Source organism: Numida meleagris, chromosome 6 (genome assembly GCF_002078875.1).
Source record: "Numida meleagris isolate 19003 breed g44 Domestic line chromosome 6, NumMel1.0, whole genome shotgun sequence".
Classification (NCBI taxonomy): Eukaryota; Metazoa; Chordata; class Aves; order Galliformes; family Numididae; genus Numida; species Numida meleagris.
The window spans coordinates 25,133,133-25,159,520 of NC_034414.1; the positions used below are offsets into that span (position 1 = coordinate 25,133,133).

A 26,388-nucleotide genomic window follows, 5' to 3' on the forward strand; every position below is an offset into this window, starting at 1 on the left:
CATTTTCAACCCAGGCCATTCTATGATTCTATGATTCTATGATCCATGCCAGAATTTGTTAGCTCTCTTTTGCTGGCTCATGGCACCAATGTCTCCTGCTAAGTTCCTGATTTTATCTCTCCGCCCTGCCACCTATTGCTGCCTGCAGCTAACTGACAAAGCTGTTTTTCAGCAGCTCATCAATCCCCTTTTCTCAGGATTTGCACCCTGGCTATGTTTCAGAGATATATTTTTTTTCATCTTCGCTGCTCTCATTTGAATTCTCCGCAGATCCATGCAGTCTCCATCTCTTCTGAAGCACGATGCCCTAATCCGTGTGCAATCCTGTGAATTTAGGAGTGTTGCATGGATTGAAAGAGTGAACTCAGGTTTGTCTCAGATTATATTCCTATTTGTAGTGTGAATTTCTTATCATTGTTACACTAGTGTATCCCCTCTCATGTTTAGAAGACTGAACCATGGTCCTATGTCCAAACGTTGCAGGACATGAGACCTGGATTCTAATCCAAACTATTGAACCTGGAACTGTTCAAACTTCAGCTGCATATGGCTAGGCTTTTGGAGACATATATATTCGTTTTGGCACCTACCAGCCTTGGAAATTTGACAGATCCAAATGCAGATAGGTCTTTGAAACTAGTAACCGATTATTATGGGGCCATCTGGTGGTGGAATGTGTGCCAGGCAAGAGTGAAAGGCACGAAAAAAGAGGTACGTGATGTCTTGTTTCAATCCTTTTATTTTAACACAAAGTTTTATATCTCAAGAATCTCGTGTCTGTTCTTTCTCTCCTGCATCTCTCCTTTCCCTCTGATTCCTTCCCTCTTTTACTGGAACAAGAATTCTGTTTCATACAAGTTGTTTTCTCAGCCCAGTACTTTTGTCATCTGTTTGCTACAAACATCCCTCTCTAATGGATCTGAGGACTGCCCAAATTTTCACACTACAAATTATCTTGTCCCAGTCTAGTAAGAAGTTCTTGTTTCTGTATGGCACTTAGCTTCTTTCACAGTGAAAGCCTACTCTCTTTCTTTCTCTCTCCTCTCTCTCTCTCTCTCTTTTTTTTCCCCTGCAACTGGTCAGGAAAATATGGCATTATGAATTTAAGTTATCAGCTTCCTCATTAAGCTTTAACATTATGATTCAGTGTTTTTCAGTTGCCTATATTTGCAAATGCGTTTTGTTTTGTGTGCTTTATCTCTACCGTTAGTTCACAAAGAAATTTATCCATTCACTCTCTTGGAATATTTCTTTATGACCTTCATATGGTCTTCATATGATCATCTGTAAAATAAGATATTATATAGTTATGTATGAAGGTGCAACCTGCCATTAGGCATTCTCTGTGTAAAATGCAGATCAATATGTTTATTATTAATCTCAGCCAAAATTCAACTGTTGTGTTTGCATGATAAAAGCTGCAGATAACATTACTTTTCAGCAATCCATATGTAAATGTATCAAAGAGAGAAGGTTTTCGTGAAAATGGCCAAAAGCTACATGTAAGGGAAGTGCAGTTCCTGAAATGAAAACCAGTACCTGCAAACAAATCCCCAGAAACTTTGTTTCAGTTTTCCTGTATCTTTTCAGCCCAGCGTTTTAATTTCTGAAGGTGCTTTTGTCCTCGTGAGGCAAATTCTCAAGCCTTTTGGTAAGTACTTCAATAGCATTTAAGTGAAATTAAATTAATTATTGCTCCAACAGATGTACAGAAGAAAAATAATTATAGTTAGTAAACAGGGTAACTAATTAATAGTCACTCTTCCCAACTGAAAATATATAGATAAGCAGATTGATAGATAGACAGATAGACAGAGCTAAAACCAAAGATTGATCTTCAGGTTGACAGCTGTCCCACTGGGGAAGAACTTCTTGTGATTTTTTTCTTTGCTTCCTGTATGGTCATCATGCAGCTTTGCAGAATGGTACTTAAGTAAGGCAAATACAGTGAATACAGGAAGAAAATATCCTTGACATTTTTTGGTTTGATTTTTTTTCCATCATGTTGACAGGTGTCTTTTATGTCTGAAGAAAATGTGTCTTTTTTTTTTTTCCTGTTACTTCTGCAGGAGTACTTGATTACTGTTTTTTTTTAATTTTTTTTTTTTTTTTAGAACAAATTGCACAACTAGTCTCCGAAAAAAAAAAAACAAACCTGGGGATGAAACAGTGGAAATCACCACTTTCCACTGTTCAGGAGGCTGGAGGTATGCCTGACTGCTGAGATGACAATTCTATCAGAGGAATCAGGAATATGTGCCAAAACATTGACTACTCTTAGGCTATAATACAGTAATGTAGTTTCTTATGAAGAAAAATAGACAGTTTAAACCTGTCCTGCTTTCTATGTCTTTTCCAAGCAATTTACTGCCTTGGAAGAGAGAGATGGGAACCCAATCTAATGATCATAGAATCATAGAATGGCTTGTGTTGGAAGGGACTTTAAACGTTATCTAGTTCTAATGTCCTTGCCATGGGCAATTCCAGTCTAGATTACTGAAGAGAACTCTGTAATCTTAGCAATGGCCTAAACACCAAAGAGAAGTGCCTGATAAAAACTCAGCACACAGACATGGCACTGCTAGTGTTTACGTCAGGGTGCTGGGCAGTCTGTTGTCATGTACAGGACTCAAGAAACCAGTCAGAAAGATAGTGTATGAAACCTCAGAATGTATTCAGTAGGCTGAAGGAGAAGACAGAGAAATTTAAATTCTGATTTGAAAATCAAGCAAGCAAACAAACAGAAAAAAAAAAAGCCCACAAACCAAACGAAGTGTGGTCTTGATCCTAGGGAAAGCAGACTTTCTAATGGTTTGCTTCAGGAGAAACTGAGAGTTAACACTTTCTTAAAGAAGAAATCAGAAATTATTTTCCATTCAGCCTTGTACCTGCTTTTCTTTCAAAATGATACGAAAAAGCTTAAAACATCATACAAGTTATCACAGAAAAAGCTTGGAAAAAATCAACTCTTAAGCATAGTTTTTGTATGTTACTATATCTACTTTACGTGGTGATTTACTCTTGCAACCTTTAGTGCAGTAGGCTGTTTGCTGTGATTGGTTACACAGCACCAATAGTTGTTCATTCGCAGCATGGAATGCATGGCACTGTCATTTTTAAGTGTCTTCTCAGCCACTTTTCAGAGGCAATACTGATAGCAGTAGCTTTTGGGACTAGCAGGTGAAACAGAATAGGAGATACCTGTTCCAGAGACAGCCGTTACTAACGTAACCCTCCGAGCACGGCTCCCCGCGGGGCAGGGCTGGGCCGCGGAGGCCCGGGAGCTGAGCACGGGCCGTGGCGCTGTCCGCGGTGCTGAAACGGCCCCGCCGCCCGGCGGCTCCGCTCGCGCTGGTCTGCGGCTGTGACCCGGGAATGCTCAGCTGGGAGAGTGTGCGTGCCGGCAGGCATGTGGGGAATAGCCAGAACAAAAGTCAACGTTGTTACAAGCAGATTGGCACTATTTCGCAATTTGGGTCATGCTAAAGTACATCTTAACTCTAAAAAAACTCCATTCTGAGTAATTTTGCACAGGAGCGAAATAGACCCTCAACATTTAAAAAAACCTTTCTTGCTCATTGCTTAGTAATTATTTCTGCTTGCCTTTTCCTTAAATAAACTCACGGTATCATTAACATCTTAGAGTGCAGCTATGACATTACAGGATGTATTCAGTTTTTAATGCAAAATTTGTCAAATTAACCAGCAAAGCAAACTGTGTGGACAAATAAGTATCTGCTAAGAAAAAAAAATTGAATCAATTCAGTAAAAAGTTTTAAGATTTCTCCAGTATTTTCCCCCTTTAAAGGGAAATATCCTCTGTTGGGTTATAAATTTCTGGCCACATTTGTGCAATAACATCCATCATTATGAAGACGATTTCAGCTCAGCTACCATGTCAGATTCATTGTTAGAATAAATACTACTAGTGATGCTTTCTGTGGAAAACATTAAATTCTGCTTTTATCTTTGTTTAAATCTAAACTAGCAATGCTATTTCAGGCTTTCAGTGCTCTTTGTAATCTGCAGAAATTTTATAATTTATACTTTACTTTCCAATGTGTTAAAGCTGGGTTAGCTTCTTGCTGAGATGTCTTTTAATTTCATCTGGTCGGAGATAAGCATGATTTGTTCTTTAAATACTTCCCTGGAATACTCATTGAGCAGGTAAAATTAAACTTCTAGAAACTGTGGTGTGTGTGTGTATACAGAAAGAGACGCATTCTGGTCTTCTTTACACTATTATAAATTGGGAGTAAATGCACAGGATTTAATGTAATTGTTACTATAAGAATAGGCAAAAGTCCCCACATTCTGTGAGGGTTGTAGGTGGCCAGCCAAAAATAGCAGTTGTGCTTACGTAGATCATAAAGCTCATTAGTGGTTTCACTAAAGGACTTATCTTTAAATCAAGTCTTCATACTGAATTCTCAGTCAGTTGATAGGGAGCTATGGAGAATATGGTTGTCTTTAATCTCAAATCTTAAATCTCTAATCTCAAACGTACAACAGCAACACTTATTGTTTTGTCATAAGTTTCATGTGGATTTTTTGATAGAAGTCCTGGAAATTAGATCTTTTACTTAAGCCAACAACAGGCAAAACACACGCAGAGACCACGTGAGCATCTCACATGCCCTTCTATCAACTTGCAGCCACTCTGGGGTAATGCACCTGTCAAGCTAACAGTGAATGCTGCTGCTATTACTTACTGCTCTGGCTGTTCCTCTTAGCACATGCTTGCTATCATGGAACAGTGCACCTGGAGCCTCTTCTCCTCCCTCATCTTATTCTGTTGCCTGGATATGTTGGCCATGAAGCCAGCACCAAGAGTGCTGGGGATAAATGGGAAGAAAATGCCTTTCTATTCCTCTTTTATAACATGGAACAGTAACAGTCAGCAGTATGAGATAGGGCAGGTATGGGAGGAGAGTGTTTTTTCACTTCCTCTCTCTTCACCTCCAGTGGAGCTCTGACCTCTTGTAGCACTTCCCTACAGAGCGACCTTGTGCTCTACATCAGCAAGCCACTGTGGGTCATTTTGGTGGCAGGGTGCTGTGTGCACTCCTTCCTTCTCCATGACCTTGTGTCTTTTCTCACTGTCATGATTGTCACCTTATTTATCTTGAAGCCCCTTTTCTTGGGGGCACTGGTGTCTGGATGTGCTTGAGGTATTTTGCCTCGCCCACCAGCTCCTGCTCTCACAACCAATTGTACGAGCCAGCTGAACAGTTCTAGTCACATTTGTTCAGGAGTATGACTGAAGAATGTAATTTCAATTTCAGCCACCAGGGGTCCTCCACAGTTTCCTGCTTCCCTGTAGTTTCCTCTGATCCTTACTGAGATCAATACAGCCGTGCTCACTACCACCCAAACTCTCCAGCACCCTCCTAGCTGAGGATCTGCTCAAATCCCCTGCCAAGTCATCTCTCATATCTTTGGAATCCATATCTGAGATTACTGTCTTCTACTCCTTAAACTCAACAGCATCTTGTCCATGTTTCCCTGTCAGCTTTGGAGTACTCACAGCTGAGCTGAAGGCAGGGCTGGGGAACACAAAAAGTGATTTCTGCACGTGCTGTGCTGTTCCTCAGACTCTGGGCCAGGGGCCCAGTGTGAGGGAAAGCTGGAGAACTGCTTGTGTCATTTCACATGTACATCTTTAACAATCCACAGTAGGGTTTTAAAAACTGGTGTCTGAGTTACAGCTATACTGCTTCTGGGGTAAAAGCAGATCCATAAATCCTTTTCCACAGGGCATACACTGAGCTGACACACTCATTGAGCAGAGTTACATCAAAAATTCTCTAACTTTTGCAGAGGAAGGCTTGGAATTTGGCAAACAGCCTATAAAATGTTTATCTGTAAAATAAATAGCTGCCACTTAGCACAGTGCTTTCTTTCACCTCATATAACCTGGGCTCGGAGTCTCAGCCGCCTCCTGCTGATGAAGCACCCTGCAGACCCAGGCTGCTGCCCCGACGCCGCCAAGCCCGGGCCCCGCTGCAGCTCTTTTCGCTTTCCCAAGGCAGTGGTGATCTCAGCTTCAGCCGCTGGGGGGAACATTAGGCTTTGCCGTGAAGAGCCTACGCACCAGGCAGGGTCTCCTCTACACCAGGACAGCTTTCAGGCTCGGATACCTATCTTCCTGTCCTTAGGAAGGACCTTCCCATATGAAAGCTGACCCATCTTTTGTTGTTGTTTGTTGTTTTTTTAATTTTGTTTGTTTGTTTGTTTCCCTTGTACACCGGTTGGTCCTGCAAGAGATATTGTAACTTGATATAAACATTATATCACTTTTATCTGTTGAATCCAAAAGCAATGTGTGAATCACAACTTCCAGCTACTTTTGAGGTCTTCTTAGGTCCACGCTGAATTGAAAGACGTGGTGTTTTCCAGCTGTTGAGCTCCAAGACATCAGTAAAGTCTCATGTGGGCGGGCCAAACTAAACCCAAGGCTCTCCTCTAGCTCATATTTAAACTCTTTTCTATATGAAACCCTTCAAATCTTCTACAGATGTTCACAGCATCTTCTCTCGCTTTTGTATTGTCAAGGCTTAGGCACCCTATGGAAATGTAAACTAAAAGGAATAAGCAATATGTTAATGATAACAATGTTTAGGAAGCGGTTTCATGAGAACGGAATAGTCTCTTCTTTTGCCAATATAAATAATGGCAGAAAGTTGTTTTTGTAGCAGAAATGTGTGAAATGAAACCACGGCAGTAAGAAGTAATACCAATATGAATCAGATGGGAATGTGAGCGGGTGGTTAGAGAAGCAAGCAGCAAATCTAGTGCCCTTTTCTGCCCCTGACTCACTACATGTCTGCAGGCAACTCTTTTGCCATCTGTATGTCAGTTCACACATCTGCAAAAGAGGGACACCTATCTTTGCATTTTACCAGATTTAGCTCTTGCCAAGCATCACTAATGAATGCTGACAACCCTTTGCTGTCAGGAATGCAGCATTTCACAGGTGGAAAGTACAATTTCTCACCACTTCACCCATCAGGACACAGTCACTTTTCCTAAAACCTGTACAGCTGTGAGTAAATGCAGCAACACCTGACAGGCCAAAGAGTCTTTAATTGTCCTGGTTGTACTGAAAGACTTCAGATTAAATCTCACCTAAACCTCAGAGATCAGCAGCTCTCTAACGCTGATGTGCTGCAAAAGCAGCTAACTAACCTGGTCTAACTAATCCTATCTGACTGATTGCTGCTAATTGATATTATTAAAATGTCGTTTTCCTATTTTTATATATAGAATCATGGAGTTGGGAGGGACCCTTAAAGGCTGTTTAGTCCAACTCCCCTGCAACAAACAGGAACACCTACAGCTAGATCAGGGTGCTCAGAGCCCGGTCCACTGTATTGGTTGATTAAAAATAAATGTGTTGCATGTGTTTTGTGTTTATTAGTTGAAATTAAATCCTTTAAAAATATGTTTTGTAACTGTATAGTTATCTCATCTTAGCCCTGTGCGGAGTGAGTTGATGGTCTCAGAACAGTCACCAGAGGTAAGGTTTCCTAAATAAGAAAACCACTTGAATCCCATTCCCTATCATAGACCTCACATAATCCTGTACCTGCAGAATCAGCAGTGAGCAGCGGCACAGAGATATTGGATGCTGAGCTGCCCTTCTGCAGGCAGAAGGGCTCCCTCCCTTCCCACCTCTGCCCTCCGCTCAAACTTGTTTTCTGTCCTGCTTGGCTATGGGCAGCAGCTGCCATGGCTACAGAAATTAACTCAGTGCATCCAACTTGTGCACGTGGAATCTTTCACGCTCATTTTAAACTGGCTACCATGCTTCCTGCGGTATCTATAGATGGATCACTGTGACACTTCTCATAAAGCCATCAGTTATAAAACCATGCTTTCAAATACGCCTTTCAGTATGTGGGGCCTAACCGTATTTTAAGACCGTCTTTCTGCACTATAAAATTTGAAGTGACTTAAGCAGTTCATAAGTGGTGACTGCATTTTCTTCCAGAGAGAACTCAGACCTGCTCCTGTCCGTTCTCAGCAGGACATCTGCCTCATGTGTGCTGGGGAAAGGCTGCGCTGCCAACAATTTTTTCCTGCACTTATCTGGTAAGTGTTTGTACGTAATTCTGTGGCAGTCACCACCCTGCCCAACCCACTGTACCTGATCCTAGAAAGGTGTCCGAAGACACTGAGCTTGTGGGGCTCCCCAGCCAGCAGTGACTGGACGCAGTGAGGTGGGCTGCTGGGCTCTGCTTTGCGGCACGGTGTGGCCAGGCAGCTCAGCCACAGCCCTCCTGCTCTACCCGAGGAGCTCCCCGCCTGTGTGTCAGGCAAGAGACAGCAGATGGGAGAGACAGATGGAAGGGTGCAGGGAAACAATGAGATAAATGAGCAAAATCTGAGTTGAAGACTTTAGCAGTTGGTTCCCAAATTGTTAATTTTACTAATCATATCGGCTGTTGTAACCCTGCGGCAGGACGGCTCTCCTCTCCCAAAGGCCCAGCGCCTGCAGTTAACGGCACACGGCCGTACTTCAGGCAGAGGGAGTTCAGCGGGCAAGCAGCGGCGAGGCGGGGGTGGTATCTGGAGAAACTCAGGGAAAGAGAGCGGGGCACGCCAGCAACCCGGGGCTCGGGAGAGCCTCATTAGCACGGCTCAGCAGCAAAGCGCTGACAGACAGACACGCAATTCAGGTTTCCTACGAGCACGGCGCCGCCCGGCAGCCACCGCTCATGGGCAACGCCGCCCGGGGCGGGCGGGACGTGACACGCGGCCGCAGAGCGCGCCAGGTGCGCCGCGCCACGCGCCTCTGCAGGGCACCCACCGCACGCCTCTCCTCCGCGCTGCCCCGCGGCGGCCCGCGAGGGCTCAGGCGCTGGGAGGGCGACCAAAACCGCCCGCCCCCGACGGGGGGCTCGGGCCGGGGCCCGCCCGCGCTGCGCAGCCGCCGTGCCCGGATAGCCGTGGGGGGGCGGCGGGCGCGCGGCAGCGGCCGTTGGAGCGGGCGGCGGCTCGTGCTGAGGTAAGGGCGGGAAGGCGGGCGGCCGGCCCTGGGGAGAGGAGGCCGCCCGAGGGAAAGCGAAACCAAAAGGGCGGAGGCGGCGGCAGGGAAGGGGCGGGCGGACGGGCCGGGGCTCCCCGCGGCGGGGCTCGGCTCGCTCCTCCCCTCGGCGCCGAGGAGGAGCGGGGCGGCGGCGGCGGCGGCGGCGGGCGGGAGGGCTCGGCGAGCCCCCATGGCCCTGGCGCCGGGGCACCGGGTGCGGTAGCGGGCTGCGGGTGAGTCGGAGCCGCCCAGGGAGGGCGGGCTGGACATGAGCCGCGCGGCCGGGCTGCGAGCGGCGGCCGGAGGCTGAGCAACAAAGAAGTTTCCCCGGCGGCGCGGAGCGGAGCTCCCCTTCCTCATGCACGCCCCCGGCCGCCGGCCCTGGGGCCCTGCCCGGGGGGCGCCCGCCGCCGACCCCGGCGCGGAGCCCCGAGCGGCGCTGCACAGCAGCCCGGACCTCAGCCGGGCCACGCGGCTCAGCGTGGGGGAGCTGCGCTCCCTGTTCGAGGCGCGTTGCGCCGCCGTCGCCGCCGCTGCCGCCCGGCAGCTGCCCGACCCGGCGAAGCGGGGCTGCCGGCCCCCCAACGGCGTGCTGCCGCCCGTCATCCCGCGCCTCACCGTCACCGCCGAGGAGAGCGAGGAGGCGCAGGGCAGCCCGAAGGCGCCGCCGGCGCGCCCGGAGGGCGGCTGGCTGAGGACGGACAGCTCGCTGCACCTGCAGTCTCGCAGGCTCTCCACCTCCTCGCTCTCCTCCACGGGCTCCTCGTCCCTCCTGGAGGATTCGGAGGACGACGTGCTGAGCGACACGGAGGGCAGGAGCCAGGGCATCGTGCACCTGGAGCGCGGCGAGGACTCCAACCAGGTAAGGGGCGGCTCGCAGCCGTGGGGTCGGGAGCTCTGTAATTGGGACCGACGGCGAAACAACGGCAACGACAAGGGGAAAAAAAAAAAAAACTGTAGGGGGGGGGGGAAGGAGGCTTGTGCTGAACAGCGCTCAGCATGCGGGGCTCTCCCACGAGTGCCGAGCGCCTGGTTGGGGGCCATCGAGCACCCTCGTTTGAAAAGGCTGGTCACCCAGCTGGGAGGGGGGAAACTGGGCTTTCCTCCTTCCACACACACTCTGGGATACTCCCGCCGTGGGTTCGTAGCGGAGTACTGCACAGTGTGAGTCGCTGCTTCCATTTTCAAAGCGCTTCTTGGTGTTGGCTCTTCTAAAACCCCATCAGGTGTGCTTGGTTTCCTGTGGAACTGTGCTTGCTGTCCCAATAATTTTGAGGAGTGTTTTTTTGCTCGTTGCTTGGGTTTTTTTTTTTTTTTTTGTTTTGTTTTTCCAGTCTCTTTTGTTAGATCTTCAAAATAACATTTTTCCTGGCGTTTACCAGTAGGGTTATTATTGTTTTTCTTTTTGTCTCCTCCAATCCTGGAGTCTGTGGCTGTCAGTTTTTGAGCTGCTTCTTGCTGTGAGCATGACAGGAGATGGGGTGGAGCTTGGAGTGGGTAGAATGCATGCTTTTGTCCATCCTGGCAGTAGCACATTCTTCTCAGTAAATCCTCTCTGTAATTTGGCAGCTTTCATCCATGAAGTGCACTTTTAAAAGCATTTAGTTAGGGTTTTTTTTCCATGACCATTAACATGTATTTGCCTGACTGCCTGTAATGGGCTTCTTGGGGGTTTGTAAGTGAAATGCATAGCTTTTGCAAATTCTTCCTCCTACCTTTACTGAGACCATAACATAAATTGTTGTTCTACTGCCAGCCCACTGGCAGTCTATTGTTCTCAAGCAGAACATATGTTTCGAAAAAAATACATATGCAAGAAGTAATGCTGGTGGTTGGTGCCTCCAGCTGGACCTTTCTCATGCTAATTGCGGGTTTACTACTTTAAAGGACACATAGTACAAGAACTAAAATGTTGTGCGCAATATTGGCTTTGTTTGCATCAACTTGGGGTGAAAAAAAAAGTTTTATACTTTGTCATGTTGTGTTCCAAGAAACCAGTAATGACGCTGCTTAATTTGTACTTTCTATCGTGAGATAGAAACTGGTGTGTGGAAGGAAACAATTGCTACTCTGTCACCATTTGCCTTTCTTTTCTGAACTATGTGCTGTGCTAGCAGGGATTTTGTGGAAGTAGCATAAGAACAGAAATTAAAGATGGAAAAGAGCTGTTGGATCCTTTGACTCAACAACCCTACTATTGCGGTGAGCGAGTGGGTGTGATAATGAGCTGCGTGGAGGTAATCCTGTGCTGTATGTGCGGTAAATACCGAGTGAGAGTTTACTGGGAACACTTAAGTTATACAGAGAACTAGGGAATGGCATTGTAGTATCCGTTAACTTCTCTATGCACATAAATTAAAGCAAAAACTATTATTCAGGTGAGAAACTGAGCTGCTTCGAGGTTGCTTTTGCGTTTTGGAAATCGTTGGTATTGTACATAATACTGAGCCCTAAATCATTCATCAGTATCTTTCTCTGTAGTTCTACATGCGTGCATCTAAAGCATACAGCGTAAGTGGATGTGAATGGTATTAATTTAATCTAAATTATAGGAAGCTTCTAGGCACTTTGCAAAATTGGAAAAGGCTCTATTCATCTTTTAATGGCAAAAAAAGGAAATTATAAAAGTGAAAAAGGCTTCATGGATCACACATAGATGAATAAAGATTGCCATATAACAAATATTTTAAACTGAAAGAATGTCCTATTCATTTAGGTGTATGAGAAATAAAGGCCTTTAATAGTATTATGAGAATTCAGTCTCATAAAAAGCTTTTTACAAGTTTCTAAAGTTCAGTACAGCTTCAGTGTTCTTTAATGTTTTGGTACTAAAGTATTCACACCTGGTAAAATGTCCTTAGGGGTCGAATTACTTTTTACACCTGTGAGGATGATGGGATAAACTGCTCACCAGCAGCCTGCATTCTGATGGAGACCTGTGTCTCATTACCATTTGTGCAGCAAGTTGGCAAGCTGGGACTTGTTCCTAGGACTCCAGAACTGCAGCACTAAGTATCAAAAACTTTACAATGCTGTGTAATAAGTAAGTGAGCTAAATCTTTAATCTGCTCAGTGCGTGCTCATGTGGTTCATCCCTCCCTTCCTTGCCACAATACCCTCTGAGAGCTTGGATCCCAGGAATGTGCCCTTTTTGTAATACACACTGTCCTTCATCTCAAGTGGCTGCCCTGGGGGCTTGAGCTTCCTGCAGATGAGCAGGACACGCTGGCACTGGGACTGGGCAATACTCTTAAACTGCCAGCCCTGTGTTCAGTTGTCCAGTCTCTAGAGATACTGTTTCAGTAAAGAAACTGTGTAATTAACATGCCAAGTAGTGTACCTGCTTAGAACCTCTGTGGGTTTGGCTTTACAGGATGCATCTTTTCTACTGTTAATCTTGAGGTAGGATGAGTAGATCTATTTTTTTTTCTTTTTAAAATGGAAGGCTTTGGACTCAAGGCAGGCATGTCTGTATGAGAACAACTAGAAATTTTGGGATAATAAGGGATATTTTGTATTTTAAAGGTAAGCTTGCGTGTTTTATTCATGTCTATTGCTATAGTATTATGTATTTTGAAAGATGAAGGTTCATTTTCAGAGAGAAACACAGATTTTCTGCAGGATATTGCAATGGAAATGAGCCAAACTTGGTGTTCCCTAATTCGTGGAAAACTGTGACATTTTGAAGTTGCCCTTGTATTAGAATTTCCTCCGATGTTTCTTTGGAAACGACACAGAGCCGGACACCATTTGACGTAGCTGAGACCAGGGCTCACTGGGCTGCTGCTGAGATATTGAGCTTACTAGAGTCCTCAGTGCTTCAGAGGAACCTTGGAAACTTGCCCAGGTCTTCAACTGCAGGAGCAGAAGTTCCGATAGTGTTCTTGTTATCAGGGCTTCAAGGCTTCCATCTGCAGATGCAAAAACTTGAGACCTGAGCTGAAGAAAGCCCTCCCATGCTTCTTGGCTGAAGGCCTCTCTACTATTGACCTGGAAGTTAATACTCAGGTGTGTCTTCAAAACTTTGTGGGCTCTTGAGCTACCTGTGCAGACCCATGGGAAACACAGAAAACTGTGCAGGCCCTTGGTGCGCATACAGGGCTTGCTCCATGCAGGTTACCAGGCCTTCAATCCTGGGGCGGTAAGCCTTGCGCTGCTGTTCCTGACTGTGCGCCTTGGAAGAGTCTCTTCCTGGAAGCTTGCTGGGCAGACAGGGAGCTCTCTGCGAGTTGGAGTGACTCAGTTCAGTGTTTCACAGAGTGTTCTGGCATGGATCAATTGGCACATCATGACGGCATTACATTTTGCATATTACTGAGTGCAATATGTGAGTGTGTCCTAGGAGTGCTAGGGCCCTTGCTGGAATAGTGAGTTCCTTGGGAACGATGGCTGACAATTACAGTGCAGTTCCAGCTTGGCTCTGTGGGAACTAGATATTGTTTGTATCTAGAAGGCTGACATTTGAGTGTAAGTCAGCAGGTATACATTCTGCCTCCTCATCACAAATTCCACACTTCATTTTGCAGTAATTAATAGCGACTTTGGAGACTGAACTGCCCTAGCTCTCCTGGAGGAGGGCTTCCCTGGCAGCAAAGGGTTAGAATTTTGAAAGAAGCTGGTTCTGCTGCTATTGCATGAGCTGAGAAGTTAGTATTCCTGCCTGCCTTTGAATTTCAATGGGAAGCATGTTTTTTCTACCCCTGCTTCCCGCAATCTAGAAAGCTTATATACATAGTTGGACCAAAGGAGCTTTCTCTGAATGATTCTTTTATAGTAATGAATAGAATACAAGAGATGTATTTTTGTCTTTATTCTGTGAATGAGCAGTTTTAAGAACAACTGTTAAGTCCAGTTAGCACCTTCTTTGTTGGGACAGAGAGACTTTGAAGTGGCTTTCTCAGAGAATAAACAGCATGATAATGTGCAGCAGTCTCTTTTCCTTTTTGTTAGGATAGTGTTATTTCCTAGATAGAAGCATGCCAAACAAATCTACTTGTTCTCATAACTGTGACCTGTCATTGCAAATTCCTGAATCAGTAACCATGAGAACGGCTGACAGCTTGCTAGAGAAAAAGCAATGCAGTTCTTGCCTGCAGTGATACCGGTCCAGAAACTTTGGGCGACAGCCATTAGGGATGCTTACTTGGTTTCACCTATCTCATCACTGTTACTTTTGATAATAGTGAGCACCTTAAAATGAACAAACATAGACATGAAACTTTCAGGGTGTATTTATTAAATGTACAAGTGTTTCAGCTCAGGGGTGGGTTATGTAAGCTAATGCAGTAGAACAGAATTGTTATTTTTAAATGAAGAATGGGAATGAAGGGATGACATAAGTAAGACTGTTAATGGGTTTTTAGCCTACTTTCAAAGGAAAGAAAGATTGTGTAATCACTGTATCAATTTAATTTTAACAACTTCAATAGATTTCAGCTGACTTTGACAGTGGGGTAAGCATCTGAAAGTTTTCTTCATAAGTTCTTTAAAATTCCATGAACATCAGTCTATGAGTAGAGAAGACAAGCCCCAGATAAGAGATGTGGAACTGTGAGGTGGACTGGAGGGTTTATGGTGTAAGCACAGTGGCAAGCTGTTGTTAACTTGGGAAGGGTGCAGGACAGTAGGCTAGTAGTTCAGTGGACACCAGCCTTCAGTAGTTTGCTAGTCACGGAACAACTAATTTTAACAGAATTTCAAGATTTTTTTTTAATTGATTTATAATAAGAGACTTGCTACTGACATCTTCCTGTTACATACAGAACAAATATGAGTGGATGGTTCTGTGTTGCTTTGTTACTGGGCCACAACTCCAAAGTGGGAGACTTCTCTCAATTTTAGGACAGCTTGTTCTCCACTGTACGCTCAAATGGTGGAATACATCCAAACATCAGCAGTATTCGTTTTAGCAGTGACTGTTCATTAGTAATGTAGTAATGCAGGAAGTGACTTGGATCTTTGTCAAATCAGTTGGAAGGCAGTTAAATGTCTTATGAGTTAAGGCTTTCTCATCCTAGATACATCTGATACACTGGCTTAGAGGTTACAAAACTCCTTTCTTTTGAATGAAATCCACTCTGTTAGTTTTCATTTTTTTGTATTTTAAATGACATGTGGCTTGAGTATACAGTTTAACATTGGAAGAACTCTGTTATAATTTTTTTCTTTTGCACCTGTTGGATCAAGTAGGCTCTAGAAGGTTCTCTGTACTCTTCTCTAGTCCAGACCTCCTTGTAATGCTTATTGCTCCTACAAAGCAGGAAAGGCAGTAGAGATAGCTCCTCATCATCAGGTGATATGTTTGTATTTAAAGAAGTTGCTTTTAAGCAGAATTTTCTCAGGTTATCATCAGCTCAGCAGAGTTGAAGACTTTGTGAAAACTCATGCTGGTCTGACAAGGGATAAACACAGTAGCTGTGACAATAGTTTAGGAATTTAGCATGTCTGTGTGTATTTTGGGGGTTTGTTGCTCTTAACCCCTTAAAATGGTTTGAGGCTGAATTGTTTTTATTGAACAGGTAGTAGGCAAAACAGACATCCCAGACAAAGAATAACCTCTCCGCTCACATCTAAGATTTATTGTGTGTTAAAGTGAAACGATTTGATTAAATTGTAACAAAACGATGCAGTTTAAAACATCTAGTGTTCTGGAAGCTGAGAATACGCATTATACTTATGTAATGTTGCGTTGTTTTAGTGTTGTGTTTGTGTTTGTTTTTAGGATTGACTGAGAGAAGAACTAAGGCTTATCAGACACACTTCACTTTGTGGTGATTATCTATAAATGTAATGGCACAAAAGGCAACGTTGTCCTTTCACATCTTGCAAGCAAAAAGCAATCATGTCTTGTGTGTAGCCCCAGTATAATCCTAGTCTATCTTCTTTCTCTGTCATTGTAGTTTCTGCAGAGGAAGGGGGTTGAAGCAGAAGGATCTGACTTGTCAGTTCTCATTAATTTGGATCTTGCATAGTGTGGGTTTAGATTTCATTTTTAAACTGCTCTTCTCAGCCTTCTCTAGTAACAGAGCTTCCTCTAAAAATCTTTTGAGTTCGACAAGATGGCATTGTCTGTCCACAATGTAGTATGCTGGGGAAAAATACCATTAAAAAAAGCAGGGGTTAGTCTCTATCACTTAGTTCTGTGCAGTCCAAAAGCGGTAGGGAAAGTGAAGGAAAGAGGATCTCCCTCTCTCTCCTTCCAATGTCAGACTAGCAAACTCTGGAACGTTATTATTTCCAGTGCTTGACTGATCATTACTTGACAGTAATGGAGAATGCTTTAGGGAATAACACATAGCAAGCACCATTTGTGTGTGTTTTTATATCTCTAAACTCTGAAATTCCCACAAGGAACAGAATTTTCCTTCCTAAAACACAGGACAGTGAGACTGACAGAAAAATACATTGAACCCATCATGCCTAGCTACTACTGCCTGTTGCCAAACTTCCCATTCCTTGGCAAGCTTGGGAAAATGTTAACCAAAGACTATTTAGCAGCTCATCTGAAGCAATAGCATAGACCTGGCACAATCCAAATTCAGAGCCTGTGACAGAATCTCCAAGCCCTTTGGTGACTGTAGGAAGCATAACACAGACACTGCTTTGCGGGAGCTTGGCTTAAACCCAGAATCCAGGAACGCTCCTTATCTATGGGCTGAAATACAAAAGTGAGGTGGCACAGTGAATGCAAACTCCTTAAGCTGTTTACCTAAGCCCACTGATACCACCTCTATTTCACTCACATTCAGTTTTAGTCTACTTCATCAGTATTCATCATCCATGTTTGAGCCATCTTGATAAGGAAGGCATGGTCATGGGTGATAAAGAGCTGGTATAGATACACGGTATGTCTGTGTGTAATTGGTACTGATATCCGTATGATTCATCAGTCCACTGAATGAGTTACTTGTTTAACAGGAACCTGGGATGTTGCAGAACTATATGAGTAAGAAAGTTGGTAGCGATGGCATAACTTGCTTTTTGCTGTGAGGCATCAAAGGTGAATGCAAGTTACTATAGTCTTGATAACTGTTTCAGATGTTAAATAATATCTCCTGTTAAACTATATTGAACATTCATAGAAAGAGAATGCTTTTGTTTTCTAGTGATGGTAGGAAATCAACATTCAACGTTCATTGTCAGTAAAGCTGACTCTGCCCTCTGCTTTCTTCCACATCCTAACGTGCAATGACCCAGCCTTAGCTATAGCTCCCTTGTTACTGTGAGCTACGACAGAGGACACAGATTTTTGTTGCTGTGTTTTTTCAAGAAGCTCTGTATAGTTGAGAACACTGTAGTGGTTCTCCAGTGATGTTCACGGTGGACAGTATGTCTTATCTGTGCTTTACTTGATGTTTGTTTCCTGTGATGGAGTGCTGAACCAAATGTGGATGTCTTAATTCTCATCTTTGAGGTGCTGGTGCTCCTCAAAGTCTGGAGCTCAGCTGTGAGCTGTGGTCAGCCATCCTGCTCTTCAGTGGAGCTTGAGGAGGCTCAGCTGTGCATGAGGCAGCTTTGTCCTAGCTTTGCCCAGGCCTATAGGGCCGTCTCCCACAGATCCTTTCCAAGCACAGTGCTCCTACAGGCCTTCTCTTTAGCACAAGCGTGTTAAACGCAGCAGTCATCTCTAGTACACTGTGCAGCACATGCTGTGGAAAGGCAGTGAGGATGAAGCACTTGTCATGTGTTAGCGCCTTCCATTGCTCGAGCACGTTCGGATGCGGAATTACATTTGCACTAGAACATTAATGTCTTTTAAATTCAAAACTGAGCACTCCAAATAATAAATATGTATGTATGGAATTTATCATCTTGATGCTAACTCTCACCCTTCAATGCACAACTTAGAATGCAGTCTCTAATTATATAACAAAGTACTGTAATTGCAATACATTCAGTTTAAATGCGCGATGCCTGATTCTATAATAAGCAGGTTTTTCTAATTTTGGCCTCATTGGCTTTACCATTTTTACTTAATTTATTGGAAATCTGTAAAAGCAGTTAGTGAGTTTTACGTGGTACTTTTACCATGTTACTTCATCGCTGCAGTAACAGAGCACTTTTGAAATTTTAATGTATTTATTTTCACAATCTATTGCGCAAACTACTTTAGTAATCTCTTTTAGGGAAAATACTGAAGGAAAGCTAGGTTAATGTGAAAAATATCTGCTAAATTTGAAGCCAAATTTGAGGTGTCGCTTATTTGCTTTTCCTAATACCTATTGTTATCGAATGCTGTTGAACAGTCTTCAAGCAGTGGAAGGTGCTGACACATGACTGGTGTTTCATCCTCGCTTCCTTTCCACAGCGTGTGCTGCACAGTGCTCTAGAGATGGCTGCTGCACGATGCCCGCAGGAGTGCTGTACTTGGAGAGGACCTTCAGGCTCTGGGGGAGATGGCCGTCTTGTCATGGGCAAAGCTAGGACACACTGCCTTGTACACAGTTGAGCTTCCTCAAGCTCCACTGTGTCTGAGGAATCTTCACAGCTGAGCTCCATCAATCCCTTCTGTGCGCTATGCCCACAGTTTTCACAGATGTAATTTCCAAAGTCTAATGAGCATCTACTGCATATGAAGCCGAGCTTTTTACAATTGGTTAGATTTAGTCAGGTTGGCTTTTGCTTTTCCAGTGGCTTGCTCCTGCTTGGAACGCTTTCCTCTTGCCAGACTTTAAGTCTCTTTCTCAAGACTCAGGGTTAACAAACTTCTCACAGGATCCATCAGCAGTGTGATCAAAAAGTATTCTTTTTCTAGTGTTGGAAACAACTGAACTTTTTTTTGTGAGAAATGTTCAGGCTGAAGAAAAAAAATTTTTTTTGTCCTTCTTTGATGCACATAACTTAGAGCAATTCTCAGGAGAATCAGGCATACTGAAGCAGAGAGACTTCTTGTGCTTTAGCAGCACAGGAAATCTGGGTTTTGCGACCCTAATCTTCTGAAAGAGGCAGAGCTAGGGCAAAAGTTAAAAGGTGGTCTCTGTACGTTTCACTATCACTCTATGCTTACATGGTGCAGTGGTAGGATAAAATCTGTGTGAACTGTGTTCGTGCGTGCAGATTGGCTGTTCGTTATCTTTTGTGGGGTTTGAGTGGGTTGTTGGCTAAGTGCACTTGACCTGAATATTCTAATCATGATAAGCTCTGCTTGCTGTGGGCTCCTTCCTCAGCCCTTCCCACCCATGCGTGTTCTGTAGGAACAGCAATGCTGGCTCCACAAAGGGTCAGCGTTGCTCAGAGGAGAATGTAATCTGAAGAAACTAGGAAACCTTCCTACGCTCCAGCTTTCACTTCTTGTAGCACAAAATGCTGAGTGTCAGAATTTTGGACTGATAACTGAATATGGTCTGTATAATCTTGCTTGTGGAATTCAGATAAGCAATGTTTTTGCCTTCCTTGTACTGATCTAGATAGACAAAACAGTTAAAATCACAAGGTCCTTGTGACAGAGCCTGCCATTTCTGAAGTCCTATGAGAGGTTTTTAAGGTGAGGATTCCTGACTTCTAGGGGCTTATGTCTATCATTTGCTTGTTGTGCCACCATGACTACCAAAACACTCAGCAAAAAAATTAGGAAGCCATATTTTCAATATATTATGAGTAACTGGCACTTTGGAGACTTTTGCCCTGATGATTTGTGTGGATTTCAGCAATAATCAGGTCCCTGTAACAGCTTTGCGTCTTATTTTCCCTGAAGTTTATAGTAAGACCAAAGAGAATATGCGACTGACTTCCTTCAGGAAGTCCTGTGCTAATAACACCGTGCTGTTTGTGCTGATGTTGGTTATTCTCAGGTTCTGCTGCCTGTGTCCAGGCTGGCACAGAAGCTGCTTGTGCTTCCAGATTTCACGAGGCTGGTGTAGGTGGCTGTGCAAGATAGGGGAGCATGGCTTGCAATTCTGTTGCTAGGAACCAATAGTATGGAATTCTTAAGCTTTATGGGTTGGGGTTTTTGTGCCTCTTAAAGTTTGGGAAGATAAACAGTTATATATAACTACGCTGTTTATTTTGCCATTAGCTTCTTAATAATTGGCAGTTGATGTCTGTGCTTCTCAAGAAGGTGGGCTCTCTAGGATCTTGATTGTGAATGCATTTGTTTACCTTCAGGGCAGAGGAAACATTCTCTGTACAACACTGACTATTGTTCAGACACCCACAAGTCTTCAGTACTCAGATGCCTTGTTTCAGTCTTAAGTTGAGTCACTGCTACTTATGTAAGGTCTGAATTCAACTCCTCCTCTTAAGGCTACATTATGGAAATTAAAATTTTAAATAATCCCTTGTCTGCTGGGACTACCTGGTACTGATACGGAGGAGGAATTCAACTTGCCTTGTGCTCTTCTGTTAACAGAAATTCTTTTGATCCTTTAGTTTTGCTCAAGGTGAAGTCATCTTCCCCAGATTCCTTACATATTTCCAGTGCTTACTGGGGGCAGTGAGAATTATGCTAGTCTTAGGTTTGCTCCAAATGCAAACAACTATCTTGTGACCCAGAAGGCCCTCTTGCTCCTCTGGAGAAAGTGGAGGCTCTCCACCTTTGCTAAATTTGGCCTTGTTCTCACATTCTATTCGTGGGCTCCTATCTTTGCTAAAACACTGGACTCACTTGTTTTTTTCGTGCAAACCCAAATAGAAGCGTGGTTTTTTTGTTTGTTCAAGAAATTATTTCAACACAGTGGTTTGCAATAATTTCACAGTTACTATATTAAAGCTCAGTTACTGAAGTGGTCGCTGAAGGATGTAGCTTTCCCCGAGGTAAATACCACACCCCACTGAATAACAGTGTCCTATCATATGTTGACACTTGCATTCCTTCCCAAAGGGTGGGCCTATTTGAACAGTGGAGTGTACGATAAGAGAAGCAGTAACTGTTCATGATTCTTTAGAGGAAAATGGAAGTGTGAGTTTGGTGGCAACAAAAGAGGAGAGGAAAGAGTACTGGACTTCGTCTTGTGATTAGAAAAGCAGATGGTGAACTGTTACCAGTATGTCTGATCTGTTTTAACATGACGTATTTTTAGACTCTAATAATACTTTTCACTCAACGCTGTACAGCTTCTTAACTCGAGTCTTGCATGCCTTATTTGAGTGCCCATAATGTAGTTTACATCATTCAGCAATGTTCTGAAATATAGTTATTATAGTTGTAGGATCTGGAGCAGAGAAAGGCCATGTCTCTGCACTAAGATGCCATAGTGAAATGGCATTTTTATCTTTTGCAAATGAGTGTCTGACGCTTCAGGGTACTGTAAGCTGAATTATCATGATAGGAAAGCAAAAAATTGTATTTAAACACACTTAAAAAAAAAAAAAAAAGTCTGTCAGAAACGCCTTTCTATGTATGAGCATAGAATAATTTAGGTTGGAAAAGACCCCTAAGATCATCCAGCCCTATAGTTCACTTACCACTGGTATTGCCTGCTAAGCCATGATGCTCCATAACTAGCAACTGTATGTGAGCATGCATGCATACAATTCGGGAAATCTTGATTTGCAGATGAATCTTGGTGCAAGGGACTTAATGTTTCTGTAAAGAATGCATCAATATTTTCTAGGACATGGAAGTAAAGCACAGAAAAGGGTCAGGTTATCTTTATTTACTGTTCTGCAGGACGTAAGTATCTCTTCACCACTGATAGTTAACTTTCTTGGTGCCTGTGACTAGAATTCCTTTAAAAGTATTGCAGCTCACTGACTATAGGATCAACCCAGTTCTATCTTGGTCCTCTGTGACTAAACTAGACTGTGGTTTACAGATGCATGTCAAGGCAATTCAAGTTTCCCTTGTTGAAGATTGTTTTCACTGATGCCCCTGGAAAGCCCTTTTCTGATATCTCACTGGAATGTCTTATTTTTGTTGGAAATTAAAGCCATTTATTTGTGTTCATCCCAGTAGACATGGATAACAACTGCCTGCCCTTGTGCTTTCTGTTTCCTATAGAAAAAATGAATTATAGTGCAATAGTCTTCCATAATTAGTGTTAGGACCCATATATATCACTCATTCCCATAAGGCAGAATCTCAAAAGCCTAAGGGGTACAGCTTCTGTGGCCCACGTGTGAGAACGCACAGTAGTATGGTAGGATCACAGGATGTGTTCACTAGACCAAGCTGTTAGGGTTAAGAAGGAGGAGTCTTTGACCAGTTATTAGAAGGCAAATTGCAAAGTTGTGGCCAATGTTTAGTAGTAAATGAGGAATTCTAATAAAGAATCTCCATCTTTTCTCTTTGTTCCAACTAGAGATTCTCCTGTGGACAGTGAATTATTGAGATGATAAACTGGTGGTGAACCTAGGCTGGACACAGTGGCCAGAGCTGTGTGTCTAAGTTAGGCTGCCCATTAGCTGTAGCAAATGGGATGAAATGTGTGCTCAGCTTCCTTCCCATGTGCCTGGAGCTCAGGCAGGGGGGGGTTAGCTTCATGAAGTTATTTCCTGGCTTCTTGCCCAAACACAGTCTGTCTTGATGCTATACAGAAACCATACCTGATTGGCACTTGTAGTACCTTGGGATTTGCGGTTACACACAGGTCACAAACAACACTTTTCTATGCTTTGACAAATTGTGCATATGTTTTAAGCTGGGTGTCTTGGTCTGTGTATAAAGATGTGTGGATGTGTTTGGATTTCAAATATTACAAACGGGATGAGTATTTGGGAACTGATAATTATGTGACCTCCCTAATAGGATGTTAAGCTTTTTTTTTAATCTAAAGTGTGTGGTTTTTCTAGATGTCCTTGTGTCATGACTGATGTCAATCAGTGAGCCGTGACTAGTGGAGGATTAATGGAGGATGGTCAAAGAATTCTGAAATTGCCTAACTGGAATAGAAAGCTTCTGAGCAATTCAGCTGCAGTTGTTTTGGAGGTTAAGAAAGATTTCTTTCCTTCTGCCACACCATCTGCTAAAGTGATACTTGATTTACCACAAAATTATTCTGGGTGATGGACAGCTTAGATAAATTTCAAATGTCTGCACTATGAAAGCAAATCAACTTTCCAGTAGTGAGGAAAGTTCGGTGTACTTCTTGAATAATAACGTTTCAGTTTCCAGCAAGACTGATGTTCTGACAGAATGTCTCTCGTTCAGATTTGCTCAGCAGGGAGAGGTGGCAGAACTCTGTCCTATTGGAGAACCAGTGTCTTTCAGATCGAAGCACAAACTGCGGAGGTGGAGATAATGGCCATGGTGATCTCATCCCTCAGAACAGCAAATGTTGGCTTTTTATTATTTCAGTTAATGATACTGCCCCTTAAAAATAGGCTTCTACAAAGTGCCTGTGATAAAGTAAACAAAACTCATCTAATTCCTTTGGCTTTTGGCCTGGGAGTGACACAGGCAGCAGATATCTTAGTTAATGAACAGAAGCAAAATGCAATTGCTATGGAATAGTCAGCAGACTGTGGCTCTTGGTGCTGTTTGCAGAATGGCATGCAGTGCTTTCACTGTGGTGCACTGCTTTCTGATTTGGAGAGTGCCTTTCCTGGAATTAAAAGCAGAATCCAGCTGTGAAGCGGGGTGTGAGATTTTGTGCTCTGTATAATTCAGTGATCTGATACTGTCCAACAATTTCTCTTGCTTTCACTTTTTCCTTTAGTCCAGAGATAATGAATATCAAACGAACTTACCAAGTATCCTGCAGTGTAGCAAGCCAAAGAACGTATGCATTTCACTGCGTAATGCATGGCAAGGCATGACAGAGGAGAAAATGCAGGAACCTGAGGCTTCTGTCTTGCAGCTTTGTTTCTGCTTATTGCATTAAGTGTTTCTCATGACTCTGAAGAATTAGCTCAGCCCATCTTGCCTGTGGTACAAACAGGAAACGAAAACCTTGCAGTTGGAGGATACACCTGCCAAACGCTGCTTCGAGCAGCTGTGGCCATTACCCATTACCCATGGTTGAGTGCAAAACCGGAAGTGTCAGGGGCTGACTACAGGCTGAGCGTTGCTTTTCAGAGCTTTGGAGGCTGGATGGTGAAAGAAGCAGAGATGAAGGTGTAGTCACACTTCGCCTGGCAGCCTGTCTAGAAGTGCTAATCAGGAAGTCGCTCATGTAGCATGCAAACTGCCGTTCTTCTTGAGGAGTGTGTGTTCTCCCTTGCTGTGGATCACTGGTCTCCCAGCTCCAGTTGGCACTCAGATGCTGCAGGAAGCTCCGTTGTGTGAGAAAGCAGCACGTGTTAGTTCCTTGTGGGCTGCGCTGACTAAAGAGGGTACGAGGGTGGCCAAGGCTCCCGAGGAGTTTAGGGTGTGGAGATTGCTCTGTGCTTTCCCTAAGCAGTGTAATGGCATCCTAGATTATGTTCCTTAAGTGTCAGTTGACAGCATTTGAAGTAACACAGCTGCCCTGTCAGAAGGCCAACTGCAGTGATTTGGACAAATTGTCAGTCGATGTTGGTTTGCATCATGCCTCTGGCAGTCTGAAGAATGAATGATGCTGTTGCTTATCAGGGCACGTTCTTTTTCAAGTAGGCACTCAGACCTCTGGACTCTGAGCTGGGCAAGCTGTGGTGCAAGTTACTACTGAGCAACATTTTGTTTTCAGACCTAAATACCCATCTGCTTGGCAATGAACGTTTGCATCTGGGAATGCTGTGCAGAGTGGCGTTTATTGTGTGCATCAGAAACCTGGTCCTAGCGCAGTGACAAGAAAAGGCGAAATATGGTAAACGCAGGGCTAAGTCATTTGCTGTAAAAGCCTAACCCCATCTTGGGAGCTAAATCAAGTGGTGCACTCAAACTTAATTTTAATGGTTTGTGTGAGTGTTTGCTTATTACCCTCCTGTCTGGACTTGCTTGGGAAGCATTCTTCTTGTTGGCTTGCTCTTTCACCTCCCACCCATTGAGATCTTTGTCTTGATTTGTGATTCATGTCTGATTCAGACAAGTGGGTAGTAGACTTGGCAGCAAGAACCTCCTTAGTTTGAGGACTCCAGAAACTTTTAATAAGGGGCAAAAGCACAGAAACCAGCTGCTGAATGTATACACCGAGTGTCTCATATGGTAGAAGCAGGTTTATTATTTGGGGACATTTTTTTCTTTCAGTTATGAGCAAATCTTGCACCTTAAGTTTATGTGGGTATTGAACTTGTGTTCTTCCAACAAATAAGAAAAAATTACAGATATTCCTCAACTTGTCTGCTACAGTATGATGCCTTGTTAGGTCTTTATTTTTCTTCTTCAAATGCCACATGATCCCAAGCCTAGGACTTTTTATGGTCTGGATGATAACAACAAGTAGTAATGAAATTCTGATAGACTGCAGTGAAAAGGTTTTGCTAAATGCTTTAGATATTTTCAGGTGTGCATGTCTGTATATAGTATTAAAAAAAAAAAAGCAAGGATAGTTATTAGTTGCTTACATTAGGCATAAAAACATTCATTGCTTCAGGATCTGAATCTGACTAAGGCAGCTGCCTGCCTCTTCAGGACCGCAAATATGACTATACCAAGCCTTGAACTGAAAGAACTCAAAACCAGGATCCCTCAGCAGACAAGTTCTGCAACTGTAATGATCTCCTGTTGCTCAGCAGCTTTTATTATTTACATTTTTTTTTTTTAGATATAACATCACTCAAATCCCCAGATCACTCCATGAATTGAAACTATATGGTTGGCTGTCCCGGAGCCTTGCACTCTTGAAACAGTGAAGTCCCTCAGCCTTTGATGTTGGCAGCTGTGAAGCTGCACCTGTAGCAGCCTCGTTGGTTTGTGGGGCATTAGGCTGACAATGACTTGCCTTGGTAGAATATTGTGATTCATTGTTGCAGTGTAATCTTTTATAGGTGGTTGTTATAGAACTGTAGTTACTGATTACATTCTCACAGGAAGCATGTCTAACTAAAGGGTAATTAATTAGACTAGTAATTATCTTGATTGTTGTCCACTCAGAATGATTTCATAAAGAAGCGTTTTATGGCAGCAGCAGGTAGCGCTGCAGTGAGACAGATGAAAACAAAGCATTTTGGGGCTAGCTTTAGTTTATTGAAATAATATGGTTAGTAGCATTGGACCTGTTTCAAGCTCTTTGTGTGCATGCTGGTCCAACATATCAGGTGAAAGCCACTGCAAACAGTGGCAAACAATACTGAAAACAAAATGGAATATATTAATTTCATTTTCCAAATTGAATGAAGTAGTTGAGTGAAACAGCATGGAGAATTAAGCAAACAAGCTAGCTTTTGAGCAAACTTCAGTTTTAATAAACTAAGGGGAGTAAAGCAGTAAAGGATTTTGTAGATTATTAACTTGGTTTTAAAAACTTTAGAACACTAAGTTTTTAAGTAAATATATACACTTATGTAAGTGAGACAATCTGTGAAACACACAGAGCTCAGAGGGAACAAATATTAACAGAGCT

The 26,388-nt window shown here is 43.5% G+C and overlaps 1 protein-coding gene across 3 annotated transcripts in view; it reads left to right on the top strand.

Annotated features, from left to right (window-relative positions):
• Positions 271 to 26,388, top strand: part of ITPKA (inositol-trisphosphate 3-kinase A) — a 57,913-nt gene continuing 31,795 nt past the window's right edge. For 2 of the 3 annotated variants that reach the window (XR_002440831.1, XM_021403680.1), the window contains exon 1: positions 9,279 to 9,893. Coding sequence is in view for 2 of the 3 variants with exons in the window: in XM_021403680.1 (XP_021259355.1) it covers positions 9,390 to 9,893 (504 nt within the window). In the remaining variant the exon portion in view is untranslated. Of the gene's footprint in view, positions 369 to 483; positions 712 to 1,590; positions 1,652 to 7,993; positions 8,095 to 9,278; positions 9,894 to 26,388 lie in introns of those variants that run through there. The other variant, XM_021403681.1, reaches the window with a different exon arrangement.